Below are 26,885 nucleotides of genomic sequence, written 5' to 3' on the forward strand. Positions count from 1 at the left end.
TGTAACAGCCTCCACTCTGGAAAGGCTTACAGCCTGGCTCTTGGGGTATCAGTTTAACCCACAATTGTCAGATGGAGTTGGGAATTAGATTTCTGACCTCAGAAAAATGTGAAAAAGAAAATCATTTCTTTATGATGTTTATGGGCTGTTTTCATGCTGAAGCAGAAAATGGCTTTCTGTAAACATCTGCAACAAAAATTATTATTGCGTGCTGTAGCATTATGATTTCCCTCGGTAAGAAAACAAGAGGCCGGCCCAAACAATGAAAAACAGACCCAGACTGAAGGTGCCAGATACATCCCAGTCCCAGCTCATCAGCTGTGAGGGTTTACTGCTTTTCATTGTCTTGTGTGACAGAAATATTAATGACTTTGGACTTTAGATAGACCAAACATGATTCATTCAAGAAAACCATCAACAAATTGTTAATTAAAAGGGTCATTAGTTACAATCTTAATGCTGCACATGAACTGTAGATGTATGTTTGTATTAACTGTAGTAGATTTCTTACATTCCTTACTTGTGTAAAGGCACAATACAACAATGTGAGACACAAGTAAAATCTTGTAAAATCTAAAGTCTTGTTCCGAAGACAATTCTAAATATTACACAATTAGATTGTTAACTTTACTACCCCAGTAGTTCCAAACCTAGAGGTTGGACCTGCTCCAAATTTACTTAAATATATAAAATGCAGTCATTATTTTAAAGAAATATTTATCTAATTGAACCTTAAGTAAATCCATCTGGATTTTGAGAGGACCTGTAACTCATAGGCATCTGAAACAGGACAGTGTATATTATTGTATGTTGTTAATGGGGAATACTAATATGAAAAGTAAGTAGTAACTGGGTCTATTAAATAATTACATATCTAAATAATGAAGGAAAAAAAACTAATATATTAGTAATATATATCTCCCCAAAATGTAGACTAAGTATAAAGTGGCATAAAATGTAAATATACATGCAAAGTACAAATGTCTTAAAACTGTGAGCAGATGTACAGCATTTGAGTAAATCTACTTAGTTACTCTCCACTGCTGCACTGGTATTTAACAAACCATTAAACCTCTATGTAAAGTGAGCCAGTGAAGCAGAAGAAACAGTTTTTACTGACACTCTTTAAATAGAAATAGCAGGTGTCATACAAGGAAATAAATTCAACCAACTGTATTATGATTATGTTATTTATTTTCACTTCCGCATGGAAAACTCCACTATCTGAAAAATCATTTTCGGGGGGTGTGCGTGTATCATTTTATAAAATACTTGGACACATGCTGTCGCTTTTTGGCTAGTAAATTAATTTTTATAAAATAATTTATAAATTGAATGTGTATAATGGGACTTGTTCCTCCTGTATTTGTGGAAACGTTGTTTTATATCGTTTTGGTCACTTCCTGTTTCCCCTGTTGCATAAAAGTGAGCTCGCCGTCACGAGGTAAACAGCAGCGGCTTCCGCAGTAAACTTCATGTCATAAAACTGCTGCAGGACGAAGGTGTTCAGGACAAATCTTCACAAAAATGAGGTCCTGTGTTTTTCTGTTATCAGCGGCTTTTCTCTGTGTCACTTCGGCACAGTTCATACCACCAGTAAGTCTTTTTTTCCAGTGTACTGTTTATCATATGACAACGCTTGAACGAGTTGTGGAACTGCGTTGACTATATTCGTGTTTTTACTGTGAAGTCACACAGAAACACTCAACGTTGTTTTTATTTATTTGCAGTACACAGAGGACTGTCGAACACACATGTATCCACCAAACGGCCCCACGTAAGTAACGTTAGTCGGTGTGTGAGATTGTCATCAAGACAAAACACTTCACAACATAAAGACTGTATTTAGCAAGTTCGCCGAGTGATTGTTGTTTTGTAACACCGGACTCTGCTGCCTTCACTGACTCCTCGTAAATCTTACCAGCGAAATTCTAAACATGCTAAACATAAACCTCTGGTCCACTCTTTAAACATTTAAAATATAATTGCAAGAATTTGTCCAAAAGAAACCATTCAAGCAGAAAGAATTGAGCTTCTCTGATTGGTTGACAGGGTGAGCCTCGCTTAAAAGCCTTTAGAAGGGAATATCTCTGCTCTGCTGCAAATCTCTTCAATGGGTTTGGTCACAGGAGCCACTGAAAGCACCTCTCTGCATCATGATATGTTACAAAACATATTTCTACCTAAATATACAGTGTGTGTAATACTTTAAGTATGTGCTCTGATACATGAAGGTTCATGTGAAGAGATGCTGACTCATCGGGCAACACAGCCAGCAGTGCACAAATATGTGCCTCTAGAAGTGTTTCAGTGTCAGATCAGATGGTTTCAATTATTACTGCTTGATTAGTGATTTTGGAGCATTTTCATTTTTTGTAATTTCATAACAAGGTTTACCCAAAGCACTGGGCAGAGAGTGGTGGAGCGCAGCAGAGCAGGGCGGAGGGAGGGCTGGACACAGCATTAGATTGATTTGGAGTTTCCTGCGAGTGCAAGATCAAAAGTTATAGCTATAATAAATATTAGAAAAGGTCACATAATTTACCCTTAATCATGCTGCTCTAATTGTAGAGTTTTACTTCTTTTACACATTTAAATCAGTTCATTCATCACACAGACAATAGTGTGTTTCTTAACTCTGATGGAAATTTCTTGAATCATCATAAATAACCCCAATAATGTCTCAGCTTCAACTTTGATTTACTCGTTTATTCACTAGTTCTCACTTTTTAAATGGGATGATTTTTTCTCCATTTAAATGAATTTCAATTTTAAAGCTTTTGAGCTGACAACTTCAAATTCATAATGTGCTGAGGATTTGTAATTGCTAATGTTTTACTATTTTCATTTTCTGCAATAAATAATATTTAGTATATAAAATACTAAATCAAGTTGTTAGTAGTTGATAGTTAGCTAGGACACCTGCATGTCAAACAGGGCACATGGACTTTAACAGGTGTGTGTCCTGGGTGTTTACTAAGAAGTTAGAATTTAACCAAAACATTGTATTGACTTACAGGGGAAGTGTAGATTCTCGAGCTCGACCTTTGATGTGGAATCAAAAGTCTGTAACGATTTAGACATTTCTTTTTTTTAATCCGTCTCTTGCAAGTTGTCAAATATGTGGAAGTGCTGTACTAAACAGCTGGAGTAGCCTTTAGTCACTTAACTTATTTGGGATTAAAGTGTGTTTTACTTGTTTTCCTGTGAATCATACATCAGCTCAGCTTGATTCTATATTCAATAAATGAAAGTCTCACCATAAGAAGGATGTTTGTCACTGGCACCTTTATGTTTCAGAAATTTTAAGGAATTTTATTTTCTGACCAGGTTCAGAGGCCCCGTCAGCTGGTACACGGTGGACCTCGACTTACCACCCAGCAAGAGATGGACGCCTTTGATTACTGACAAAAAAACAGATGTAAGAACTTAATCAAGTACTTTACAATAATATGTCACACATTACATCTTTTCAACTTATATTCTTTTTCTTCTCAGCTTGTCAACATGATTCAGGCCATCAGAGATTTAGCTAATGCTTTTGTGCCCAGTGGAAAGCTGATAGAGCTGGTTGACATTACACTGGTGAGACTCACTTCTCCACTGAACTATGTTATTTTTAGAATCACTGAAACATTTTTATTGTGATTTTTATTTGAAATGTTTAATGTTCTGCAGCCTTTGATGGTGAACACTCTCCCATACCCATTTAACGAAGAAATTAAAGGAATCTCCACCGATTCGGGGGTTCCTCTCGGTAAGAAAACTGTTACCAACTCTACACTTAGCAATGGTTTGTGAAAATGTCTGATCAGTCTTTTTTATAGAAATGTATTTATTTTTATAATGTAGGTGAAGTTGTGTTGTTCAACATCTTCTATGAGGTGTTCACTGTGTGCACATCGATTGTTGCAGAAGACAATAAGGGTGAGTGGACAGAATTTAATGAATCCGTGCTACCACACAGAACACAGTATGTGACGACTACTGACATGTTTTTTTTGTCTGTGTCCTTATGCAGGTAACCTCGTTCATGGTAGAAATCTGGATTTCGGGTTATTTCTGGGGTAAGAACATCATAATATTTAAGCTTGTCAGTCTTGTCTCGGATCTGGTGAAATTACATCTCACGAGACGGGTTTGTCCCTCTTCACAGCTGGGATGTGAAGAACAAGTCCTGGACCATTTCTGAGAAACTGAAGCCTCTAGTGGTCAACCTCGACTTCAAGAGAAAGAACCAGACGGTCTTCAAGTCTACAAACTTTGCTGGATATGTTGGCATGCTGACCGGCATCAAGCCTGTAAGTGATTTTAGTTTAAAAAATAAGACTCAGCGAGCATAAAAGATTATTTGGGTCTTTTAAACGTCTTCCAGTTCTAGATAAAATAAAGATTAAACACATCTATCTTGTTTTCCTCTTAGCACACATTCACTCTCACCATGAACGAGCGCTTCAGCCTTGATGGAGGATACATTGGTGAGTTTTGCATTAGAGAAGAATTCTGCAGTATGTTTCATGATTAGTGAATGACTCTCTCGATGTGGCCACATGCAGGAATATTGGAGTGGATCATGGGCCAGAGAGACGGGATGTGGATGAGTTTTCTCACTCGCTCTGTGCTAGAAAATGCTAACAGGTAGTGTTCCTTCAGAAGTTTGCCCTTTAGTTTGTAGCAATTAAAAAAGCAAATGTCAGGGGCTTCACAAAAGTGAAACTAAGCATGAATGGAGAAAATCTGTTGTTTCTAGTAATTAATAAAATGAGGACCAAAGATCTCTGTTACCTAGAGACTTGGTTTGAAACAAAAACTACGCAACTGGTAAAGGCAGAGATCATTTTAATAACTTTATGTACTGCCAGATGGTTAATCTGCAGTAGTACATTTTTATTTATTAGCCGATTATATTTATTGTGAATTTGCATCTATATATCCTTATGAAATGTAGGGGAATAAAGGTAAAAGTTACATAGAATGGAAAAGTAAAGAACTTCAGAAACTGAACAGTACTTGAATAAATGTACTCTGTTACCACTAGTGCTGAAAAGAGTCATAACCTGATCTACAAAATCTAAGTTTTAGGGTGAAGACATCTTTTTTTTCTCTAAATCATCATCGTGTTTGTCAGGTCTTAGTGATTTAGACAATACAAATAAGTGATAAAGAAATGTCAACAAACCAGTTTGAAACAGTCCAATGTTCACAGGGAACCTTTAGTGTGCAGAAAATGAAATCCTGATCCTTTGAAGTCACTTTAAATGCTTAACATTAAGATAAGAAAATAACAAGTGATTGTAAAAAGACAAATAGGATTTAATGAATAACAGCAAGCTTAGAAACTGAAACACGTCAGTCACAAAATTAAGTTGATAAAAAGTGTAGACACATTTTTATGCTATGATGTTAAATGAAGTTAGAGTTTGAGCCGGTTCCAGATTTGTGTTCTGGCTGCTTCTGCACGTCACGTGACAATGTCTCTCTTTTCCAAAAATAAAGTCCTCTCTCATTATCAGCTACGAGGAAGCCAAAAAACACCTGGCTCAGACGAAGATGCTCGCTCCAGCCTACTTCATCCTGGGAGGAAACCAAACACAGCAGGGCTGCATCATCACCAGGTCCAGAGAGCTCAGCATTAATATCCTGGAGTAAGTACTGGAGCTTATTTAATGTAAACAATACAGAATATTTGCTGGATATTGAATACAGAAACATGTGGCTGGGATTTAAAGATTAAATGTAATAACTGATAAACTGTATCTCAGTATAAAGTTTGTTTCCTCAGCAGTTCCTGATGTTTGTCTCGTGAAACTCTGACCACTTGTGTAATTAGGAAGTGATGACAGACTTGGTTTCAGATCACACGGTTTGACAAAACCGTGTGATCTGATTTCACAAATCAGTTCGTCAGCAGTTCTGTGACATGTTGAGGGTGTTATTTAAATGTTGTTCTCCAGGATTGACCTGAAGCTGGGCCGGTGGTACGTCCTGGAGACAAACTACGACCACTGGGAGGAGCCTTTTTTCCTGGATGATCGCAGAACTCCTGCCATGAAGTGTATGAACCAGACCACACAGGCGGTGAGTTCTCACAGATGTCTTTCTGAAGTTATCCCAGTCATGCGATTTTACACTTCAAATTATATTCCTGTTTTATGCAAAGTGCTAAGACACAGTTGATCTCCCCTCTTTTGTTTTTAGAACATGTCTCTGAAGACCATGTATGATGTGCTCTCAACCAAACCGGTGTTAAACAAGGTGAGATTTATGACGAGCTGTGTTTCGAACTTCAAAGTCTGGCAGATAATTTCAGTCTGAACAGCACTTTGTTTCTCACTGTGCCTTTTCAGTTGACCACATACACAACACTGATGCAAGTGTCTGAAGGCAAACTGGAGTCGTATATCCGTGACTGCCCGGACCCATGCATGCCCTGGTGATCCAGTTGATCCCCTTAGCACTGAATTCTGATCCATTTGTAAATGGATCTTGGAACAAAACACCAGATGTTTTTTTTGTTTTTTTTGTAGTTGTGTTTGCACAACTACAAATGTTCTGAACCAAAGTTTGTTTCGCTCGTGTCATTTTGTCTTTTCCTTTTTCAAACAGTTCAGGAATATTTAAAGCTTTGACTAAATCCTACTGACTTGAAATTGGTACAAAGTGAGTGTCAGACTTGTAAAAGGTTTCTCTCAGCTATTTGTACTGTCATCGTGTATCATCTGACATATGGATCTCACCGTTTTGTCACCAGGTACTGTGTTAGAGGGTCCCGAGGGTTAAAGATAGTGTCACCACTTGACTTCTGACTGTTAATATAATAATTCTATTTGTACCTAATTTGCTGACAACTTTTTAAAAATGGATATTAATGGATATTAAAATCATTCCCAAATTTAACAGATCTGCTTGTATTACTGAACTGAATTAATTGTTTTTTTTTAATTTAGTTTCTAATTGCAGTACAGTGCAGAAGTTAATAGGTCTAGGATTTATTTAATATTGTACATACAATCATCCTGACTTTTGGCCTTTGCCTGATTGGTAATCCAGCATTGGCATTACCTGCAGTTATATTAACATTTGGAGATCGATAGATGTTTAGGCACTACACACAAAAAAAGACTCACTATATATATTTTTTTTAAAGTTTGAGCATTTTATTATTTAAAACTTATTACTAAGACTAACCATTGCAGAACAGAACAAAACAGCATATAAAGATGTGTCTGAAGGGATAAAAGTTAAGTGTGAGCTTTAAGCTCTGATATAAAGGAAATAAATTGTTCAAGCTGAGGAAACAATTTGCTCACCTCAGCTGGGCTACAGCTCAACTTCCTACTGTAATCTCTTTATAATTAGGAATTAAGTGCAGGAAAGACAAGTTGTACAACAGTAAGGCAGGACCAAGACAAATAAAACATTAAAAAAAAAGATCACAACTCATGTCAAACTGATCCCAGAACAAAGAAGGAGACTAAGGCGGATCTGAACAGAAGTTTCATTACTATAAAGACTCAGAGGCTTAACTGTCAGTAATCAGCAGCATAGAGATAACCCCACCCCAGACTACCAATAAATCACATTAAACATTCAGGAATAAAATGAACTAAGTGTAGAGGTTTAGCTGTGTCTGTTGTATGCCAGTCACAGCTGTGTTGCTCTTTACACTAGCAGATTAAGAATCATCAGATCCAGAACATATTGAAGGTTTAAGTATAGTGTTGCTTAAAACGATAGATTTTGAGATATCTGTTTAATTCTTTAGACACTCTGGGCACCAACGGTGTCTGAAAAAGACAAAGGAAATATAATTAACTCTAAAAGGGTCCAAGTATTACATTATATATTTGCAAAATAGCAGCTCAGAGCTGAATGGATGTACACGTGATACCAAGAGATAGTGGTTTAGACTTTTGCAGGGTGTTTAGCAAAAAACCAAATCTGTAATCCATACCTGGTTCCTTCAGGGCTTGTGCATTTCCCACCAGCCCAGTCAGCGATTCAGTGTTCCCACTGAGGATCTCTACAGACAGGTTGTTATTCTGCTGCTCCTCCACTATCCTCTTCTGAAGCTCCTCCTAACAGTATAACACAGTGTCTCGTTAGATGAGAGACCTTTTACTCCAGGTATTAGACACATTTACATTTTATGAACTGTTACACACCTCACAGATGACAGTAAGCGGCAATGGTAAGTCCTCCACCTTGACAAAGTCTTCCTCATCAGACTTCTGGCTGGTGTTACCTGAGCCCATCTCCTGCATCAGTGATATAAATAAAATAAGAAACATGCATTTTACTAATGAGCAATGATGCATTAATCTTAACTGCATCCTTTGGTATAAATTAAAGTGGATACCCTGTTGTTTAATGAAACTTCAGCTTTAACCTTGGACTTACATCTACATTGATCATGACGGGTGAGTCTGTGTCAGGGCTGCTACTAGTAGTTGACTCTTTGGGGACGTCCTGACAATGAAAGACTGCAGAGTTCTCTTCTGAAGCAGCAGCTGCCCCAGCTTTACTCTCCTCTTCAAGACTCTGGCACTCCACTGTGGTTTGTTCCTCCACTGCAGAATCCATAGTCAAAAGTGACTTTTTGATTTCTGCCAGACAAAGATTTGTGATTTGTGTGGAACAAACAAGGCATCTGAAGATTTGTAATTACACAAAATCCACTCTGAAGTGTTACTAGTTGGCAAGGAAATTCTCACCGTCATCATTCTCTGAAGTCCTCTGTTCAGTTTTTGTCTCTTGGGCTTCAGTAGCTGTTGTTCCCTGTAACAGAACACATAACACAGGTCAGACTAAGAAAAGCCCACAGTTGTTTATGAGGAAAAACAATCTCTCTTTGTGGCTAACTGTGGCTGTGACCTCCTGCTCCATCTGTCCATCAGCAGAAGCCTGCAAGGAGGTCTGTACGTCTACAGGTCCAGCCTCAAACTCCTCTATTTCCTCCTCCTCATTCTCATCCTCCCCACTGCCGTAGTTTGTCAGGGCCTGAGTCTCTGCTTTGGAAAGACCTGCAATAAAAGACAGAACAAGAATTAGATATAAATATAATGTATGTAATCATATATAAACTGTACATGCAGACATACTCACTGATTGAAAGAGGCATTCTCTGCCCATCCCCTTCCTCATCATCTTCCTCTTCAACCTCTGAGGCCTCACTGCTCTGGCCATTCTTCATGTCTGTCTGCAGGTAAAGCTCCTGGAGTGTAGAATCACCTTCTTGCTCAGCCTCATCTTGATCCTTGAAGAAAAGAAAAGGAAAAATAACAAAACAAAATATAGAAAGTATTGTAACACAGTTTCCTGGTGTAATGAATGCTATTATTTACTTCATTATCAGAATTAAAATGACTTACCTTGTCTTCATCGGAGTATGCTGGAGAAACTGTTTTATCACAACCAGCTATTGTATTTTCCTAAAGGGAGAAATTAACACCAAAAGAAAAGAAAGAAAAAAGTATGCATAATGAATACATTTTAGCAATTTAATCTTATGGAATGACAAATACAAAACAAAGATATAGAAGAAACAGCTAACCTTGAGACTGTGCTTTGTTTTGGGTTTCTCAGCCTTATTTTTATTTTTATGTTTGGCTGCCAACGCAATGCTGCTGTTGTTGTCCAAATCCTGCATAAGCTTAAAAAAGGCCAGTTCATTAAAGAGGATCTCTGAGATCTCCACTAGAAGGTCCTCACCACAGTCCTTCAGAGTACGACCCACAAATTTACTGAGAGAGTCCTGGAACAGGAAAAAGAGTGAAATCTCAGAAAGACTCCAACACATATTGTAACTGTTAGGGAATCTGCCACTGGTTGTACCTGCAGGATGCCTCCCAGCTGTTTGTGGAAAAAGCGGACAAACTCCTTGCTCTCGTCATTCTGCTGGGTGAGAGTGAGGACCATGCGCCGTACAGATGTGAGTAGCTGGAGGGAACAGACTTCATCCATGTTCTCCTAATAGAAAATGTGAACAATTCAATGTGATTTAAATAAATATTTAAAATTCAGAGTAGCAAATGAGACAATCTCCTAATATGAAAGACATTAATTTTAATATTATTTTCTGGTTTTAAAATATTTATATAAATTCAATAATTTTAGCATTTAATTTTAAGCCAACTTACAATCCACCCTGGTCGGTTACCTACCTTAAGAAAGGGAATGACTTCTGTCATGATAGCTTTGATCTGACGATCTAATTGCTGGGTGTCAATCTGTGGACAGCGCATATCACCAGCTGCACCCCCTGCTCACAGACAAATAACATTTTTATTTTTTTATTTAGAAACAGAATTAAACAGGTTAGTGAGAGACAATGGTTGCTGTAGGTCTATACACATGGTGTAATCAGGCAGGACTATGTGACTGGGTACCTTCCACTGGTTCGGCAGGGTTAGCAGAAGGATGTTCAGCATTTGAGGCATCAGAACCAGCTGCACCTGCAGTGCTGGCAGTGCAGGGGTTAAATTCAGCTTTAAGCTTCATGCGCTCATACTCCCTAATCCTTGCCAGAGCTTTGTCTAAATGAATCACCGTGTTGCCTATCAGAGCAGCAGAGAAGGGACAGCAAGAAGAGACAGAAAGAGGATACAAAAAGTTCAAAATCAATGAAGAGAGAAGAGGAGACAGTAATGGATATTAATGCACCTGTGACCCGCTTTACACTACAGGATCAGACAAAATATGCCAGCTCCTTAACTATGATACCAAAGTTTCACAAATCTCAGAGTATCTCTCAGAGAATACCAAACTTCTGAGAGATATCCTTTTGTAGTATTGATCCTGTAAGTGTAAACTGGTTGGTTTACCAAGTTTACCAAGACAAGCCCTTAGAAGCCCTGCTGGAGAAAGAAGGAAGTAGTAAGTTGCTATAGTTATGGCAATAAGCAAAGCCCTCCAGCTGATTACCAGGTGTGACAAATGAGTTTTCAGATACAGTTTTGCAACCAAAATAAAAAGGCTATGTGTAACTATACCCAGGTCATCGTTAGCAAATGGTTCCAGGTTGGAGGAGGTTGACATGGTGCTGTCATTGTCCATAGATTCAGCATCATCCCTCTTCTTCATTGTGTCCTGTGTGAGCCTCAAGTTCTTCTCCACCACCTCCTGACAAGATACCGTACATGTTACAACCACTTCCTAAATGTCCTGATTGTTAGAAAATCAATGTTTAAAACACAAATCCACAGATTAACACCAAGGCAAGATGCATTTTTTCAGTACCTAAAACAAACGTAATGGCAGCGTTTCTTGCCATTTTCCAAACATGGAAAATTAGACATTTCATCCATCATTCTTGAACAAAGCCATTATTTAGACAGACAAAAGGCTTGGCTACTAATTAGCAGAACTCTGGGGACCTTGGCCAAGAACAAAGAACACATGTCTGATCTGGCAAAAGAGACGCAAAGACATCAGGGTCATTTTTTTAAACAGACAGGCTTCTGAAGTCTTGCTGTCAAGTTAAATTCAAAGACAATGAAAATGGGAGGAGGGAAAATTAAAAATCAAAGAATAAAGAGAGACATGGAAGGATGAAAGGGGGCTAGGCAAGGAAGGATGAAAAGGGACAAGGGTGACAGGAAAAACTAATGAAAGCTGTATTAAAATGTTGAAGAGGAAACAACAAGAAAGGAGGAGGAAAGGATGACAATAAGATTTGGAGAAAAAGACTTCAAAACAGGCAAAAGCTTTAACGGAAAATAAGAGAGAATGGAACCAACAAGATGGGAAAATTGTGAGAATACCACGCTGGGAGGCAATAATGTGTCTCTTACTGCATCACTGGTGGCTAGACTCTCACTGGGTGTCAGCTCAGACTGAGAGCCTGCAGCCCACACCACGGGACCAAGAGGCGGCAACTGGTCTTCAGCTGCACTTTTCTCTGCCAGATGCTTGGTCACTATATCCTGAAAAAGAAACAGGGGGAGAATATTGTAACTATGAACTGACTGAAAAGCCCTCTTTTTACACCTCTCAATCATTGCTCATTGTCTCCTGCTGGACTGTTCTGCCCAGAAACATTAGGTAAAGAATCTCTATCATATTAGCCTTAAAAAAATGAAATGTTTCAAATGAATGAGAAATTCTTATAAATGTTGGAAAACGATTTAAAACTTCAAAGTCCTTTCTTCATCATTAAAACATATTCTCTACCAAAAAAAAAAACCTCTACTGACTTAGAACTGGACACTTTTGCTAACATTAAATCAGCCTAAATATAGTTAAATATGCCTAAAAAACACACTGTATCCATAAGAGCTCAAATGTTCTGACGCCTACCTGTAGGGAGTACAGTGCCCTCTGCCGTAAGTAATCCGTGTTGAGCAGCTGCAGCTCATGGAAGAGCTCGATGAGAAAGTGGGGTCGGGACTCGTTCTGGGATATCAAGGTAGCCACTTCAGAGTAAATGGTCTCCCTCAGCGCCTCGAAAAGTGAGAAGTCACTGCTCGCATCTACAGGTTCAAGATTTGAAAGTGTAGGGTTTAGGTGGACACTTGCATAATCTCATTCATATGTGCAAATCATAGTCTGCACACAGAAACTCTGGTTTATGTTAAGACAAAAATAGAACATGCATGAGATGTTTGGGTGACCGTTTTAGTGGAAATGACAAATTATGCTTGGATCTGCATGGTGAGTTTACCTGGTGCTTCTGTGCATGCAATTCTGTTAGAGAGGAAGGGTGTTCTCCAAGCATAGGCTGTGAGTAAGATAAATTAAAGTGACAAAGTAAATTAACCCAAAATTAAACATGTGGTCATGGAAAATGTGCAAAGAAACAAACTAAAATTATATAAAACGGAACAAAATGTTATAACTATGACAGAGAAACTGTGATGCAAAGAAAGGCTAATGTGGATATCAAATGTATGTAAAAACAAAATACACAGACACCAGAGGGTGAGACTGAGTGCATATCTATCACAACAGGTAGTTTGAGTTATACCCGATGAGAGGTCATTTCGTTTATTCCCGGGTTTAGTTTTGCTGTCTAGTTTCTCTTGAGTCAGCCTGTCCAGTAAACTCTGATTCTGATCCTTTTGACGGGATAGGACTGCCCTCTCCTGGGCAAAGCCTGCAGTGCTACTAACACTGTCACTCTCATATCCTGAGGAAACATCAAAGAATGAATTAACATTAGTAAGTTTTATGTTCAATACAGTGAGGAGCAACAAAGATAAACCTTTACAATTTGTTGCAGCCCAATTTAACAGTTGTGCAACCAATATTAGTTTTTCAACTCAATTTATTCCAACTTTATGCATCCCTCTATCTCAACCAAAAGGACACGCACACACACAACAATTGGGAATGAAAGAAAGATGCTATTGATCTGAAAGCTAAAATATTCAGTCTATATATCACCAACAATAACTTAAAAGGAATAATTTGGGGCCTTGGAACATTTTTGGCTAGACATTCAGTGGAGCATTGCTTCCACTTAAATACCTTCACTGTTCTTGTTGTGTCCTTTGCTCTTCCTGCGGCGACTCTTAGAATTGGGAGTTTTGCTGCGTGAGGCCAGGTTGGCTTGGGCAGAGGCCTTGTGTCCGGCCTTGAAAGTCTTTGTAATGGTGGTGGGATCAACAGGACCAGGAATACTGCTGAAACTTTCCTGTGATGCCTGGTCAAAGTCTATAGGTCGTGAGTGCCGGTTGGTGAAAGTAGGAGAGGAGGAGGGTGAGTCTTGAGGCTCATTTTTAGATGAACGATGCTGGACAGTGTTGTTTGCATAGGTGGTGTTGAGCCATTTAGCTGATCTAAAATGGAAATACATAGAAGAACAATGTTACACAAATGAATACAAAAACCTTTTAACCAACTGTGATGAACATACCCTCTTTCTGTAGTGGTGTTAAGAGGTGAGCGTTGCAGTGGAGGAGGAAAACTCATGTATTCCGTTTTGATTGAAGTGTTAGGGTCTAATTGCTGCTTGTGGTGGTCAGGAGAAGCTTGACCTGCTGCACCCTGAGGGAAGTCACCCATGGCAGCAGGGAACAATGGATATAAGTTAAAGCCTGCAGGACAAAAGAGTGAGAAAAAACTTAAAGGTCTTAATTAGGTTAACTTAGCATATTAATGGTCCAAAAAACATCTGTGAAATCAAGAAAGCAGAACTTTTGGCCTTTCACTTGTGCATGTATATTACTTACTTACTCAAATACACTGACTAAATACGAGTAGTTATACAAGTAAAAGCAAGTCATGTCAAAGATGCTGAAAAAAAGACACTGCCAAGAAATCAACACTGACGTAATATACTGTTGATTTTCAAATAGCAAATAAGGTCATATCAGCCTCACTGTCCTTTGAGCCTCATTTAAATGTTCTGCCTAAAACCTCTAATGAATATAATCCTAAAAATTATTTATGTGAGACAATAAGTATATCATACTGGGAGGGAATGGAGATAATGCAGCAGTTGACAAGTTGTTGTTTGAAGGATGCAGGGTAGAGGAGAAGGGGAGGAAGACACCAGGAGAGGCTGAGGGGCCAGAGCTTGATTCATGGCATGAGGCCTGCTTCTGTGTCTGCCAACCTGCTGATGAAGAGGAAGGAGGAGGATGCTGCTGCTGCTGCTGATGGTGCTGCGGCTGCTGATGCTGCTGCTGGTACTGGTGTAGGAGGTCATTCAGAACCTGCTTTAGTCTGATGGAAAAGTAAGAGAATGTAGAAATTCTAAAAAAGCTGCTCCACTTGATACACAAAAGTAGAATATGCACATATGTGAATGCTTTCACCTTTGTACATTGTTTTGTTGCCAAGTAAGCTGGGTGTAACACTGGTTAAGCTGGTGCATGATCAGGTGGACTTGTGGTGATGACAGGTTGTTGGGTAACACACTGTACTGACCTGTCAGCAGTGTTTGCAACATGTATGACAGTGTCTGTGGAAGGAGGTGGGAAACAGCAATTTTAAGTTAACTTATTGGCAACAGTTTGTAACTGAACACACAGGTTTCTTTTGGTCTACCAGTATTTTCACACAGGTCACATTCTTCACAAATATCACAATTTATTCTCTGTTTACCTTGCAATTTGTCACATTTTGCATTTGTTATTTCAGCAACCATTCCACCTCAGCCAAGCACAAAAACGTCTCGTATTTGGTAGCATTTCTAATCAGGTTTTTTATGCGCAAATTGAAAATATGCATAAAACTGGTAGACAGTAACCAACAGAATGTAAAAGACACCAAACCAAAGACTGGTCAGAAAGCTATTGCAAAGGTCATTCTGTGTCTGTGCATTTATTTGTTCAGAGCACTAACCTGCTGGTCCTGCAAGAGTGTCTGACACATGCTGGTGCTGAAGTCCAGCTGTCTCTGCAGCTGACTGACTTGCTCCTGCCATTGGCATGACCCTTCAGCAAACGAGAGCTCTGAAGCCCAGCGCAGGTTTTCTTGCCGTCGTGCACCTGCGTGCTGGCTCACAGACTGGTTCAAACTTCTGGACTGTTGCTGCTGTTGTTTGGCCTTAGTCTTGTTTTGAAGATGTTCGCTGCTATCACCAGAGAAGGCTGGAGGAGGCTTCAGATTGCTGAAGACAAAAAATTAAGCAAACAATTTTCATACCCAGTTTACAGAGATATGTATCGGATAATGGGACATCTCTTTCTGAATAGTCTTACCTTCCTTGATTATTTCTGTTACTGTAAGAGCTCTGGTTCCTGCTTGATGAGTAGATATGGATGTCATCATCGGAGCTGCTCTCTGAACATTCGTCCTGCTCTTCTTCCTCCTCTGCACCCATCTCTGAGTGATATTCCTCCTCATCCTCATCATCCAGGTGACAGGGATTGGAACCCCAGGTAGCCATTGTCCTAGTGACACATCACCAAAAGTGTACACATTTGTTATTTGTGGAATAATTCCTGTAATATCCAATAAAGACTAAAGAAATGTATGTCATATAAATGAAAAACTAATTAATTCTAATTTAGACCTTTATGAAACAGACACCTTGAACAATACATTTCTTACCTTTCATCTCTACTGACAGTTTGTGGTGGTGTAGCAAGACCATCCTGAACATCAATGTGGCAAGGAGAGTCACCCAGACCACTGCGTCTCTGATGTTCTGCCATCAAGGACTCCAAGTGCTTTCTGCGTTGGCGCAATTCTTCCCGTAGGATCTGGTGGCGACGCATCTCTGACCAAAGCTGCTGGCAACGCAAGAATAGAAGGGGTCAGTTATTAAATCTGTAGTGAACATAAGGTTTGCATTGTGGCATCGAACTAGCAAAACCCGAAGATTTTACCTCATTGTCAGTGACTAAAGAAGTAGCTACTTCTGGAGCAGTGGGTTTGAGCACAACAGAGTTGGTTTTGGGTCCAGAACATGAAGAAACCTGAACAGCGGCTGGAGTAGAAACTGCTACCGGGACCTTCCTCAGCAAACCTTGCTGGCTTACAGTGCTGGACAGAGATGACTGGAAAAGGGAGTGCTAATTATTTTTACAGAACCTTTTACAGAAACAAGAGGTTTACACTGTTTATTATACCTGGCTAAACTTATGCAATATAATACAAAATTGTTGTACATGGAGAGGCATTTCTATTATTCAGTCCACCTGAAGTAGTAAGTAAGTACATTTTATTTGTATAGCACATTTAAACATAAACAAGTTATTCAAAGTGCTGAATAGAGCAAAAAAACACAGTATAAAATATTTCAACAAACATATACATACATTAAAACTAGAGTCAGACATTTTCAAAATGCCAGGGAGTAAAGATATGTTTTTGATTTTGATTTAAAAATGGTAATGGAGGGTGCAAGGCGGATGTCCAGGGAAACATGATCATATTCCTTTGCCCTGGTCAACAGACTTGCAGTTGCATTTTGTACCATCAGAGGCGTGCAAGAGCTGATTGGGGAATACAAATAAATACAATAATCTAAGCGTGATGCGAAAAAAGCATGGGTAACCTACAAATCTTGAAATCACAAAAACGATTTAAGTATGGAAATAATAAGCAATTGCTAAAAACTCTCCATAACAACTGAATTAATCTGTATGGATAAACATGACTCCAGACTGACACCAAGGTTCCTGACCTGGAAGGAACCTGGAAATAATTATCCAACAATTATTTTTGTTTTGTCCTCATTCAGCTGGAGAAAGTTATGTAATAGCAGAGAATTCCTGCAGAGAATGAATAGAATCACCAGCTTTCAAGGCAGGTACAGCTGTGTATCGTCAGCAGAAAAATACACATACAAAATAAAAACATTGTGTTTCCTAAGCATGTCCCCCAATAGATGCATATGTAAGTTAAAAAGAAGTAAACCCAAAATAGAGCCCTGTGGTACTCTACTAATAATAGGAGCCAAAGATGATGATAACTTTACAAAAGAAAAGAACCTTCTTTAAGCTATGAACTGAACGAGTGAGGAGGTAGTCGTCCTCATCTTATTAACCAAAATCACAAAGTTCCATTAAAGAAACATGTAGTAATATGGAAAATTCTTTTTCAAAACACAATTTCACAAATTTGTTTTAAATTCTCACTACTGAATCCACTTCTTATAAAATTTGTGTTAGATTGCATTTACATATCAACTATGAGTGTACCTGGAGGTCAGGACAAGCCCACTGGAGGTCCTGGATCTTGCCTTGGATTTCAATGAGTCTTTGGCGCTCTTCATGGAGCTGCTTCAACTCTTGCTTCTGCTGAAGAAGCTTCTCCTCATACAGCTTCTCTCTGTGTTCACGGTAGTTATAATACAATGCAATTTAACCAAGGTCAAAACACACAAAAAGAAATACAGTCAAAATAATGTTTTGAAATAACTATGCTATTATATAGAGTACCTGGCCTTGCTGGAGAGGGTGAGGTCTCTGGGATTTTGTTTAGATCCAGCTCCCAGTGACCTAGCTGGAGTAGCTCTGGTATTATTTGGCTGTTGTTGTAAAGCTTCATCCTCATTAGCTGTTGTGGCATCTGTGTCATCACTCTGGATATAGGCAAACATAGACATGTCAAGTTTGATAAGAACATATTGAATGCAGCATTTCCTAATCCTATACATCAGGATTTTGTTAGCCTTTCCATTCATTCTGCCAATCAAGAACATCAACACCTATGTTAATAATACATAATATTCTCATTATATCATCTACCTCACCTGAACCATGGCCACAAGTTCCTGCAGCTGCTGCAGTTTTTGCTTTGCTGTCTGTCGATGAGCCTTCTGGGCAAAACCTCCATTGTTCCCTAGGCTGCTTCTCCGACTAGAACCAGATACCTCACTGTCTGGAGCAACAGCCTGTGCCCCTTCTTCATTTTCAAGGCAGTCTTCTTCTTCATCCTCATCCTTCACCTGATTATAAGATGTGTCCCTATTGTACTGGCACTCTAAATGGAATCAAAGTTATAGAAATATTATTTACATTTTGTTTAAGACATGTTGCTTGCTCTCTTCAGACTTCTATCTTGCTGTAGTACTCTTTTATAAACAGAAAATAATGGATGGATAATTAATTACTGGACATTTACTACTTTTAGTATGATCTTTATACATTTAATACAGTGGTATATGTCAATGTGTGCATTAGAGTACCTATGACTGAAGGGATGTTGAGGCTACGGAGGTTGGCTGCTGACCGGTTGTTGATCTCACACTCAGTGTTGAGTCTACCATCCCGGTTGTTAGTGGCGCTGCTTCTCACACTGCGTCCATTGGTCAGGCTATTCTGAGTTAAGTCTGTCCAGTTCCCACTGCGCTGTGGGTTTCTAAACAGACACAGAACAGTGACTATTACAGATAGATGCGAAAAGTAGATAAATAAATGTGTGTCATATTGTAATGACACATGAGGCCAATGACAGGCTGGCAGAGTTTTAGAATAATTAAACCATTCTAACATAAGCTGTTCATACTGGTTATGCTCTTGATACATCTCCAGTCAAGAAAATTTTGTCATTTCTATTACTACTCATTTATTTACATGCTCACCTGATATTAGTCACAGGCTGGCGGTTCTCCTGCTCAGAGTCAAACATGGCCTCAAATATAGAACTTTCCTCTGTCTCATCTTCCTCCTCCTCTTCCTCATCATCATCATCCTCTTTCACATTCTCATTGACAGCATCCACCATCATATCAGAGGTCTGTTCATAGTATTGAACCAATTCTCGCAGTTCATTCAAACGCTTGTGGACTTCCTTTAGTTTCCTGTAGGTAGTATCATACAAAAACTAATATGTGACTGGAATGCAAATGTATACCAGGTTTAATAATTAAGAGGGTTACGTGACACACTAGGACGATGCCTTTACAACCCTCCCTCCCCTGGCTACAAAAAGCACATCATGAAGCGGGAAGGCTTGCTCAAGAACAAAGGCTGAAACCTGTCAACAACAGGGCATGTGGTAGCAGGGTCATACTACACCATCCTAAATTACTCACACCCACTCTATACAACTCCCTGCTGCTGATATCTGACCTGCCTATTCAATCTCTTGAAACTGTGTGTGTTTTTGTGTGTACCTGAGTTTGTCAGTGGAGTTGGAGCTTTCCTGGTGTTGTGTAAGTGAAGGATGAAAGGATGTGGAAACCGAGGCCCCATTAGGACAGAGAACAGATGGACAATCTGAAGATCCTCCCATACTTAGACTGCATTGTGCTGACAAGCCCCGACCTGGAGGGAACCACATGAACAAACTGTTGTAAAAGAGGCCAGATAAAGTTTGCAAAAAAATTCTTTGTAAATAGACTTACATGAGTTATTGTTGAGAGTCTGGTCTCTGAGTGAATGCAGCTCCTGAAGTATTTTGTCCATAGTTTGCTTTTTGTCTTGGAGTTCTTGGAGCTTGGTGAGTTTGGCACAGGCAGCTGTAGCTCCAACGTCAAGCCCAGTGTGAGGGCCAGAGGCAGAGTGGAGGAGAGGTCTGTGCTGAGGTGGACCAACAGCCTGGGGAGACCTAGACCAGCACACCTCTCTGGAGAGAGAAAGACTCTCTGCCTGACGACGGTTATCTGGCACCGTTTTAGTCTGGAAGACAAAAATAATGAATCAGGTAGTTGATTGAAAAGCAGACTAAGGCTGTTCATGCTAATGTTACAGATATATATATATCTATATATAGTAAAATACCAACACTGATATGATCCCAAAATTAAGTAAATTTTAATATTTAAAATAAAAACACCTACAACACAGTGGCAAGAAGTATGTGAACCTTTCTGCAAGCTGACCAGGCCCTGATGCAGCAAAGTAGGGCCAAATCATGATGTTCCCCCACCATACTTTACAGTGGGGATGATGTTTTCATGATGATATGCAGTGTCCTTTTTATGCCTAATGTAGTAGTGTGTGTTCTTTCCAGATAATTCAACATAGTTTCATCAGTCCACAAAACATTTTACAAATACACCAATTTTGTTGACTTATGCTAACATTTCACTCCAAATTAGAGTCAATTTAGTGTCTATGGGTTAACATACTTTTTCCACTAGCACTGCAAGGTTTTAATGGTTGTTCTCAATAAAGACATGAAAGATCTGCATTTCTTTTGAGTTATTACTTTAGGCACATTGTATTTCTTAATACTCTTTGACTTCGATGAAGATTAGATCACATTTTATGAGAAATTAATGCAGAAAACCACGAAATTCCTAAACGTTCACATATTTTGTCTTGCCACTGTAAATCGGTAATGTTATCTAATATTCATAGATGACATTACATTAGGGGGATACAGCAGCCTACTTGCAGTGTGTACCTGAGAGTCATGTAGCTGGTTGTGGAATCGTTGGATCAAGTCATTTAACTCATCATTCAGTTCCGATGTGATGCTCAGGCCTGACACACTGCCTGTGGTTTCTGTGACAACTTATCACAAATAAAACAGAATTATACCAAGTATATTTGTTTAAGTTGTTTATAGTGTCACTGATACATCTATTATCCGGAAAAACAACGTATATTCCTTTTTCCTTAAGGAAAAAAAACTACCACATAGTGTTGATATTACTCAACTTCACATCTGCTAGTCTGCCCTTAGCCATTAAGAAGCTTGTGACTCCGTTTGTTTCTCACCAGTGTCTTCAATCACAGCAAGTGCTTGTTCTGCGCTGTGCTGCATAGCCATTAATGCCTCCTGTCGGCCCTGCAGGGCCCTGAGCTGCTCCTGCTGCTCCAGCATTTTCTTCAGCAGTTCATGCTGCTTACGCAGATTCTCCAACTCTTCCTTCTGGTCAGCACGCACAGCTTCTGGCCTAGCCCCCTACAAATTAACAGCCACAAACCATTAGAAACATTGAGTCTACTGGAATGTATAACAATAACACCGTTATTCTTTTTTAGTCATAATGAAACAATGGTAGAAGAGGCTTTTCAGATACTGATACGGCACATAATACACTGCCTGTCCAAAATGAAAATTTACCACCTGGATTTAACTAGGCAAACAGGTAAGAGCATTATATTTCAGCAGCCAAAACGTTATTTAACCCTAACTGATGCAGCGAGTAGCTTCTAATTTCTTAAACAACTATGTCAGAAGACACATCCTGTGGTCATAGAAAAGATGTTCTTTTCTGTTTCAGAAGGGTCAAATTATTGGAGATTGATGAAACGAATAAAACTGGGCTAAGAACTGTCCAATGGAAGAAGGTCATGTGGTCTGATGTGTCCAGATTTACCCTGTTCCAGAGGGATGGGTGCATCAGCGTAAGAAGAGAGGCACCCATCATACCGAGGACCTACGGTAAAAGCCTGTATAACATAGAGTCACCCTAAACACTTGTAGCAGACAGCACAGCAGAGAGCACTGACACATTAAATATACACTGTTGCATTTAAGATATCCGAAGAGCGAACCTCAGTGTTAACAGAAGTGCTTTCTGCCAGTGAATCTGAGCCCACTGCAGAGTCCAGTGTCACCACATCATCATCTTCATTCTCCCGTGCCTAAGGACATATATGAAAGGAAGTGGAAGCTAAATATGAAAGTATACAAAATTATAAAGAAACAAGTTAGCAACTAAAAATGATTCAAAAGGCACACAGGCACACACAAAAAATATTCACTTCTTATATTCATCTCATACTAAAATAGTTTCATTCAAACAATGTACATTCCCTGGCAACATTTTTAGGTACACCTGTACAATTTAACGTAATCCAATACAGCTGTCATGAATTCTACTCTTACAAGGTTATAATTTCTTTTTTGTACAGCTGAAACTGAATTATATTGGGGTTGGTTATAATGTTTTGGCCCTGCAATTTAAAATAAACGAGAAGGCCAAAACATTAGAACCACTCTTTAATATGCACACCAGTACATCTCCACCACCCGCTGTGAGCTCAGTAATAAACACATTTATGACAACTTATGAAAAACTGAGAAATTATAACATGGTAAATATTGAATTTGTGGCACAGCTGCTGTATTGGATTACATTCGATATCCGGTATAAAGATCGAATAAAGTGTCCAGTAAGTATATATGATAAAACATAGATAAGCTGTGTAAACACAAAATAAAGTTTTTAAATGCAGTTTCTCAAATAACTCTAGATTGCATATAATTGCCTGTATGCATTGGCTAACTTACCTGAATTGAAATGTCAATAAAAATAAAAACTCTCATGCAAATACTATGAGATCTATACATTTCAAACAATGTGCTTCAAGATACCTAAATGCTAAAAGTAATAATTACAAGAAGAAGACAAAAACACACATACACACACACACACACACACACAACCCTATGTGCCAAATTTATAATCACATGACATGACTCCATTGAGTGTGTTTCAGCCCACAGAAAAAGATATCTATTAAAAATATATATCTGGCAGGCAGCCAGTTAACTAAAGGTTGAATTTAAGCTATAACCTAGCTAAAGAAACATTATTTACATATGATACAACATATTTACCTGGATTTATAGCTTTTTGATTGTATAAGTATAGTAAAATCTAAAAAGGTTTTGTTTAATTAGTGAAGCTGTAGAAACAAATCATCTACCTACCAGCATTTTCTGCAGGAACCGTAAATAGGACTTCTCCCGCTCCTTAAGGTGGTCGATGAGATGAGAAAGACGCTCCACATTTGCCGGCACATCATTCTTCTCCACCAGGTCATCCCGCATGGAGCTGACTTTACTGATATACTCACGGATCTGTACCAATTTGCTCACCACCTGAGAGTGCACAAAAAAGGGCAGGTGGTGTATGGGTGTCGGTTTCAGAGGAGTAAAAGAAAAGCATAAAGAGAAAGACGTAAGGAAAGGTGAGCAAGGATCTGTAGCGACAGCTCACATTAGACTAAACAAGGGCAGAGAGGGGGATGGTCACAAAACTCACTGGGCTCCAAGGGTGGCATATTTATAAATTGCCCTAAATACAGCCTAGTTTCAGCTGCCCTAACTCTACTTCACTTTCATCCTACTTCTGGATTCACAGTATTAGGCTGGAGTGCAATGATACATCATGTGCATGTAAAAGGGACTTGTTTAAATTATATGTAAAATTGGTGTATCTTTTTTATATTTTGGGGTGTTTCAACACAAAATGAATCACTTCTTGCCGCACATTTTTGCATATAAACTTAATTAAAAATTTTGTTCGCAAAATAATATTGCTACTTCAGTGTATGAATATATTCTAACGCCCCTACCATGATTAGTTGATCCTCTGACTTTTCCTATTACGTCACCATGTGGTTAATATACAGTATGTAGCTTAGAGTGAAATATCTTAACAACTGTAAAATTGTTTGTTATAAGGTTTCCTACAGATATTCCCTTGAGGATGATTTTTAATTACTTTGGCAATCCTCTGACTTTTCCTCTGGCACCATCAACAGATATATCAGCAAATCAAAGTTTTCCTTATTTAGTAAAATTTGTTACCATTTTCTACTTGATTTGTTGGCAACACATTCTCTACAGAAAATGTTTTTGTTTCTGACACAAAAATCTAATTGTTTCACTGAATCAAACAAACAACACAAAGTATTACCTGGCTGCTGTCTATTCTCGGCTGTCCTCTCCCATATTCTCTGTGCACCAATTGCCCACTATCAGCACCACCAAGACTCAGCCTCTGAGATTCCTTGGTAGGAACCACAGGAGCTAACGTATCCCTAAGTCCTGGGCTCTGCTTCTTGGTTTCCTTAGTGATAGCTGGGGTGGCTGGGGCAGAAGAGGAGGGAGGGAGCAGCTCCTTGCTTTTGTTAGTGTTTACATGCAAAGGTAGGAAGTTGTAGGGCTTTCTTGTTCTCTCCAGCTAACTGGCGCTGGTTGTTGGCAGCTGTAACACGTCCCTGGGAGTCACTGCCAATGCTCCTCTGAGTAAGAGGAGATAAACGTGAGACAAAACACAACTTGAGATTCTGGGCATTTTATCTTTAAATCTCAGATCCTGTAAGTGTTCAGGTTATGGATAGTTCACCTTTTTGCTGTGCATATAATTAAATTACCTAAATAGGTACATTTTTTTTTTACTGTTGAAAACACAGTGTTTTTAACCAAATAAACCATTATAAATAACTATACTGTGAGCAAACAATCATGGTTAATTTGCTCGGCAAAAACAACTTTGTACCAAACTAAAAATGTTCTCTTATCATTTCCTTTACTGGCTGCTAGAGAACCTCGACAGCGCAAAGGAATTTAATCACTCAACAAGAAATATAAGATTTTATTTTCCTTGACAAAATAAAATCTTGATGCTGAAGCATCATGAAAAAGCAGAACAAATTGAGACTTGACAGGAATTTGAACTGTGGTGTGCATTTTCATATACATTAACCATGTTGTAGTAAAACACATTCAATCTGTATGAAAACTTGTTCATCAAGGCATTGCTGTATGTTGCTTCTAGGACAACAGTTTGCCTTTTGGAGAAAAAACTAAAGCCAATAAGGTCAAGCAACAAAAGCATTATTTCCGCTCACAATACAACCACAAATAACGTATCATTATAATTAAGTCACTCAAGCCACTCTCTGCCAACAAATACTTATATTTCTGAGATGCAAATTCCCAACATATTGACAGCAAACCAAAATAATTTCTAATGAAGCACAGCAGTTTTTTACCTCATCCAGGTCTGTGAAATTGATTCTCTGACGCAGCTTGTCTAGCTCAGCCTGGTCTGGGACAGACATCTGAGTGGTATATTTGATGTGTGGAAAGGAATGAGGAGTGCGCGCTCTCCTGCGACCAGCCCCTGGTGTGGACTCTGGCGAAATATCATTAGTCAAGCGGCTTTCCACCACTGCAGCTGACAGCTTTTTCTTATTCTTCTCTGAGGATCGGTTAGCTTTCTTCTGCTGCATACCCCAGTCCTGTTAAACAGTAAAAATGTTTTCACCGTTTATTATTATGTATATTTACTTGTGTGGGGACAGGAAACTTAAGCATATATAGTTTACATTAGACATATAATTAGATCAGCAAACCAAGATAACGACAAGAGAATGACATCTTTTTCAGAGCAACATGTACTTAACAGTTTGAATTTACAAAATGATGTTGAAACTAGCTGCACAATAACAGAAAGCATTGAGTAGCCCCTTCAGTGTAACATTAGGGGGAAAATGAAACCTCCATTCATGTCTACAGTTTCCCTCAGGTTCTGACTTGCCATTACCATGTTGTTGAGTCGGTCCTCCAGACTACCGTGGGTTACAGTCCAGTTGTGCAGCTCTTCTGCACTGTCATCAAAAGGAGTGCCTCCAGTTGCCATGTCACCCTCTTACAGCTTGCTGGAATTCACAACAAAATAACAATGGTCACCACACAGAGCCAACTAGCAGGTTTATATTAAAACGACAATAAAGAAAAGAAGATAAAGAGTGCATTTGAGGCGAACATACAACCTGCTCAGGTTACTGTAATACCTGTCAATCTAACGTTAACATGTTAGTGTCCAAGAATGATGGTAAACTTGACATTCAATCACTGTTAGTTGCCCGGCTAACGCCCAAACATTAAAACATTACATTGAAATAACTGCTGGCGTTAATATTATTAAAATTAATCGGTTTTATGAGACCAAACTGTGTTAACCGTTAGTTAACGTTAAGCTAGCTAACAGTTATCGTTACATGGAGGCAGCAAATCTTACCGATAACGAAAGCTGTTAAATTTGGCTAACGATAACTCTCCAGCTTCAGTAAACCGTGTACCATCAGCGGCTCGTCTCTGTGAGCTCTGACCCGTGCTACCGTTGGGTTTCTGTGCGCATGGCCCGCTCTGGTTCCCGGGGGAAAAACAATGAGGCATTCCCTCCACCATGTAGCAAGTTAGCGGGAGACTAACGTTAGCTTAACAGGTAGAAAGTACAGCGATAACCTGTATATACATTGCAGTTAGCTTAGACAAACCTTACATGGAGGCTGTGCGTAACCAGCTTGTTTCTTAGTTAATTTAGCAGCTACCTCACCATTTTGAACCTTGTGTTAACTAACTAACGCTAATCCCACATCACAATCGCCATGGCAACACAGGGTGACCCCGATATGCACCAGCTAACCCACTGGTTAACGTTTACTTTAGCCTTTAATCTCCATTAGTAGAATAAAACAACAAGAAGCGTCCACTTAAAACAATCACCCAACCAATGTTACTGATGCAAATGGCTAATGTTACCTAGCTTGCTCACCACGGAGCTAACGTTAACTTTAAATGCCTCAGTAAAAGTTGAAGCCAACAACCATCTAGCTGGCGTTAGCGAAGCAAGAATTAACAGTAAGCTATCGTTCACGGCTACTGTTTACAATTTGCACTTATTAACCATTGGACTATTTAACACTGGCTAACAAAACACGTAGTGGGTTGAAGAAATTGGTGCATTTAGTCATATTAATTAAAACTGCGCTAACAGCTAGCTAAGTTAG

The 26,885-nt window shown here is 39.0% G+C and overlaps 2 protein-coding genes across 2 annotated transcripts; one reads left to right on the forward strand and one right to left on the reverse strand.

Moving 5' to 3' along the window:
• Positions 1 to 1,439: 1,439 nt before the first annotated feature.
• asah1b (N-acylsphingosine amidohydrolase (acid ceramidase) 1b) lies at positions 1,440 to 6,897 on the forward strand. Its single transcript, XM_026360395.1, has 14 exons — positions 1,440 to 1,596; positions 1,731 to 1,777; positions 3,331 to 3,421; positions 3,499 to 3,585; positions 3,679 to 3,757; positions 3,853 to 3,927; positions 4,022 to 4,067; positions 4,157 to 4,301; positions 4,424 to 4,478; positions 4,557 to 4,638; positions 5,514 to 5,645; positions 5,955 to 6,078; positions 6,199 to 6,255; positions 6,348 to 6,897. The coding sequence occupies exons 1-14, from the start codon at positions 1,528 to 1,530 to the stop codon at positions 6,435 to 6,437; spliced, it is 1,179 nt and encodes a 392-aa protein (XP_026216180.1). The 5' UTR covers positions 1,440 to 1,527; the 3' UTR covers positions 6,438 to 6,897.
• On the reverse strand, positions 6,507 to 26,306 carry pcm1 (pericentriolar material 1). Its single transcript, XM_026360393.1, is given in 41 exon segments — positions 6,507 to 7,787; positions 7,955 to 8,078; positions 8,166 to 8,258; positions 8,401 to 8,606; positions 8,715 to 8,778; positions 8,875 to 9,023; positions 9,106 to 9,256; positions 9,372 to 9,431; positions 9,554 to 9,754; positions 9,835 to 9,969; positions 10,164 to 10,261; positions 10,389 to 10,556; positions 10,992 to 11,121; positions 11,793 to 11,924; positions 12,298 to 12,470; positions 12,662 to 12,718; positions 12,965 to 13,126; positions 13,468 to 13,778; positions 13,856 to 14,036; positions 14,414 to 14,667; positions 14,760 to 14,905; positions 15,289 to 15,556; positions 15,648 to 15,839; positions 16,000 to 16,181; positions 16,278 to 16,448; positions 17,595 to 17,724; positions 17,835 to 17,977; positions 18,149 to 18,378; positions 18,584 to 18,756; positions 18,980 to 19,198; positions 19,514 to 19,664; positions 19,745 to 20,018; positions 20,749 to 20,858; positions 21,066 to 21,252; positions 21,849 to 21,938; positions 23,011 to 23,181; positions 24,002 to 24,256; positions 24,258 to 24,329; positions 25,083 to 25,331; positions 25,637 to 25,751; positions 26,114 to 26,306. Coding segments are annotated over 40 exon segments (6,384 nt in total). The 5' UTR covers positions 25,733 to 25,751; positions 26,114 to 26,306; the 3' UTR covers positions 6,507 to 7,761.
• Positions 26,307 to 26,885: the final 579 nt, after the last annotated feature.

This window comes from Anabas testudineus, chromosome 1 (assembly GCF_900324465.2).
Source record: "Anabas testudineus chromosome 1, fAnaTes1.2, whole genome shotgun sequence".
Taxonomy (NCBI): domain Eukaryota; kingdom Metazoa; phylum Chordata; class Actinopteri; order Anabantiformes; family Anabantidae; genus Anabas; species Anabas testudineus.